Below are 3714 nucleotides of genomic sequence, written 5' to 3'. Positions count from 1 at the left end.
ATTGGGGCACGGAGGAGCTGCGGCCTGGACTGGGCACCCCGACAGGTCAGGCAGGAAGGCGTCCCTGCCCTGAGTGGAGAGCAGGACGAGCCCCCGGGGTGCCCTGGCCGCACCCTGTCTACAGGCCACAGCCTCCGACAGCCACAGGGATGCATGTGGGGACTTCGGCCCTCGTTAGCACAGAACGGCAGAGAGGAGGAGTGAGGGCGGCCAGGGTGGAGATGCCCCTTCCTTCAGAACCAGAGCTCTAGGCCTGCCGGGGAGCAGGGCCCTCGATTGGCCAGCCTGGCGGTGGTGGTCCCGGGAGCGGCACCCCGAGGGAGCAGGGAGTTGGCCTATAAGATGTCTGCACTGCCCAGGAGGCTCCCGGCCCCGGGGGCAGCTACTGCTCTGGCACCCCCATGCTGAGGGGCTGGGCTTCCCTGAAGAACGTCCCAGGGCCCAGCTCACGGGACGGCCTGGAAGTCTGCATTTTCAGCACCCCTCGAGGATCAGGACTCGGTGGAACCCAGACCCCGGCCTGACTGCACCACCTGCCCCCCACCTACAGGCAGGCTTCCTGGGGAACAGGGGAGGGGAGCAAGGGGCAAGGCAGGCACCCACCCCCCAGCCCAGAGGCTGGAGCGGCGGCTGTCCCCGGGGATCTTGCACCTGTGCAGAGCACCAGGCGGGGTCACCCTCCCCTCCTGAGCTGGGACCCCTGCCGGCCCTGACTGGGGAGACAGGAGACAGGCACCGTGCTCACACCAGCCCTGCAGACGCCCGGCCCGGCCCCGCCTGAGGTCACCTTCCTCGAAAAGCAACTGACCTAGCCTTGAAGGCTGTGGTGAGTTCAAAAATGGCTTTGGATCGACATAAAATAACTTGATTTTAAATGAACTTCCGTTCACTTTTTTGTACTGAGGTTGACTGTTCAGGCCTAAACGCAAAGCTAAGCCTCGGTACCCTTAAATCCTACCTAGCATTCAAACTCCGGAGTTGTGACTGTGCCCGCTATACTGCCACTGGCCCTGCCCCGTGCAGGCCGGGACCTGCGACCTCCATGGCCCGGCGCTGGCGGGGTGCCCGTACCTGGGTCCGCTCCGTGGCCGTGGGCCACAGCTGCCGACACAGAACTTTTTTGAGGACGTCGGGCAGGAGGGCCACCGTGATGAGCAGGACGATGGCCAGCCAGGCGGGCCCGCTGCTCAGCATGTGCAGGAACACGTAGTACATGCGCTGGTAGTTGAGGAACGGCCTGGAGGGGAGCAGAGAGCGGGGAGTGCCGGTGAGGGCGCCACGCCCCGGGCGCTCGAGGCAGCTGCCTGCTCTGGGATTCTAGCCACGGGTCTGTCTGCCTGGGCTCCATCACACAGGGCAGGGGACCCCCTGGAGCCGTGGGGCTCTGCGTGAGAGAGCGGCCCCCCGAATTGCCCTGGAGGAAAGTGAGGTCCAAGTCTGATTTCAGAAACGCGTGGGAGAAAAGATCAAGTGAGCAATGATTTCTGACCGTGGGGTCAGACCCCGTCAGGGTTACTCTGAAAGGCGAGCCGGGCCACTGCCCAAGCCGGGGCTGGAGACGTCTCCCAGGCGGACCGTAGACCACGATCGACCCTCCACACTCGCAGGATCGTGAGGGGCCGGCATGGCCCGCGGCTGGAGGCGGCCGGGTCCAGCCGACCCCCTGCAAGGTCTGAGTGCCGGCCTGGTGGCTGAGAAACGTAGTGGGCACTTGTGCGTGTGTGCTCAGACCCCGAGGAGGGAGAGATGGAGAGGACGGTGTGCAGTGAGCCCCGTGGAGGCTGCTGTCTCACCTTCTGTCACCATCTCTCTCAGATCTCTGGAGTGCACACACACCCTCTGGCAAAACTGAGAAACAAAGACAAGCATTTGGTGACAAAAAATTCAAAAATTCTCCAAGGAAGTATTGGGACCAGCAGTTGGTGTAATGGCTGTGTCACTGGACTCCCATGTAGTCAACAGCAGTTCGAGTCCCGGACCCGGCGGCTTAAGCTCACGCCGGACACATGTGCATGTGTGCGTGCGTGCCCAAGATCCTGAGAGGAGAAGGGATTACCGCATGGCCATCATCCTGAGAGGAGAAGGGATTACGGCATGGCCATCCCCCCCGGGAGGCGATTTCTTGCTTTCTGTCTCTATGTCTCTCTCTGTCTTTCTGGCACACGCAGGCGCCCTATAGCAAACCCCCCCCCAAAAAAAATAAATTGAATTTTCCACATGCCAAGGATTTAAGGGGATTCCATGAGAAAGCAGTCCCGGTGTGCACTGTACAAGAAGTTGTAGGGTCTAGGCCTGACCCGAGTGTGCAGGCATCCTGCCCGGAGTCACAAGGATCTAGACATGACCTGAGTGTGCAGGCGTCCCACCGGGCGTCCTAGGGACCTAGGTGACCCGCGGGTGCAGGCGTCCCACTGGGTGCTGTAACTATCTAGAGACAACCTGTGTATGCACGTGTGGAGCCAGGGGTGCAAGGAGGCTATGGCTCATTTTCAGGCCTAAAGGGCCTCAGGGCCTTGCAGCGGGTCAGGTAAGTTTCAGAGTCAACCCTTCTAGGTTTGCAGAACTTCAGGGCTCCAGGCTGTGGGCAGGGCTGTAGGAAACCCAGCAAATGCCCACCAAGTTCCTGTATTTCCAGGTCTGCTGCAACATGCAATGCATCCTTTGGTCACTAGGGGTCACCAGCTGACCGGGAGACTTGGGACCTGGTCCTCCCACCCCTTCAAACTGTCCCCTCCCTCTCCGTGTCCCCGCCCTGCAGCTGAGGTGGGGGCAGGATGGATTAGCCAGTGTTTTCGGGCTGCCTGCTTCCCAGACACTGAGCTGCATGTCTGTGCATGGAAAACATGTGTGCTCACGTGAAGAGGTGACGGAGTGCGGACAGGGTGTGGTCACGTGACCCCTCCCACACTCCTGGCCCCCTCAGGATCCTGGGCACGCATGATCACCTCGGTGTGCTCAAGTGCCCGGGTTGGGACCTGGACCGCGGGGGGTCACGTGGGACCCGGCTGGCCACACGTAGCACTGAGCCATCGCTCACACTGGCACCGTGCTGCTGAGGTCCTCCTAGGACTGACCGCCACAGGCAGACCAGGGTCCAGTCAGCCTCATGGCCGCTGCCGCCATGGAGGACGCCCTCTTGCCCGGGCCCTCTGCTCAGGCCACTGCTCAGCTGACCCGGGCTCCCCCGCCCCCAAGGACGGGAGCTCTGCCTGGAGCCTGCTACCACAGCCCGGTCACCACCCGCGGGGGAGACACCGTCATGGGGAAGGTAAAGTGAGGCCCTCACTGGGCAGCCCACGGGTCCTCATCTGGCAGCCCTCCTGAAGGCCTGTGACGAAGACACGACTCTCCGGGTAAAAGTGCAGGTGGCGGCGTCCTCCAAGGGTCACCTCAGGTCAGGGGTCTGAGCCAGCTCCCCACAGCCTCCCGTCTGCGCCTCCACGGTGGGCCCGGTGCCCACAGCCTCGCGTCTGCGCCTCCCCAGAACCCGACAGCCCAGACATCCTCAAGCGATCAGTCTTGCTCAGCCCAGGGAGAAGGGCCCAGCGGCAGGCTCCGCCGACCTTGACCCCTGTGGTCTCCCCGGGGCCAGCATGTGCCCGCTCTTGGCGGGTGTTCACGCCCACGAATGAACTGAACAGAAAGGCAGCTCGAACCCATGGGCAGAGACGGTGCCGGCCGGGGGGCCGGCCGCCCCGGCCCCGCCACAGAAGG

The 3714-nt window shown here is 63.0% G+C and overlaps 1 protein-coding gene across 1 annotated transcript in view; it reads right to left on the bottom strand.

Moving 5' to 3' along the window:
* Window positions 1–3714, bottom strand: part of ATP11A (ATPase phospholipid transporting 11A) — a 146159-nt gene that overhangs the window by 7805 nt on the left and 134640 nt on the right. Inside the window, 1 exon segment of the mRNA XM_027776208.1 lies at window positions 1072–1237. Coding sequence (XP_027632009.1) covers window positions 1072–1237 — 166 coding nt within the window.

This window comes from Tupaia chinensis, unplaced genomic scaffold (genome assembly GCF_000334495.1).
Source record: "Tupaia chinensis unplaced genomic scaffold, TupChi_1.0 Scaffold000644_1, whole genome shotgun sequence".
Taxonomy (NCBI): Eukaryota; Metazoa; Chordata; class Mammalia; order Scandentia; family Tupaiidae; genus Tupaia; species Tupaia belangeri.
Note: the sequence above shows the minus strand (reverse complement) of the source record. Positions and strands in the feature narration are given on the sequence as shown.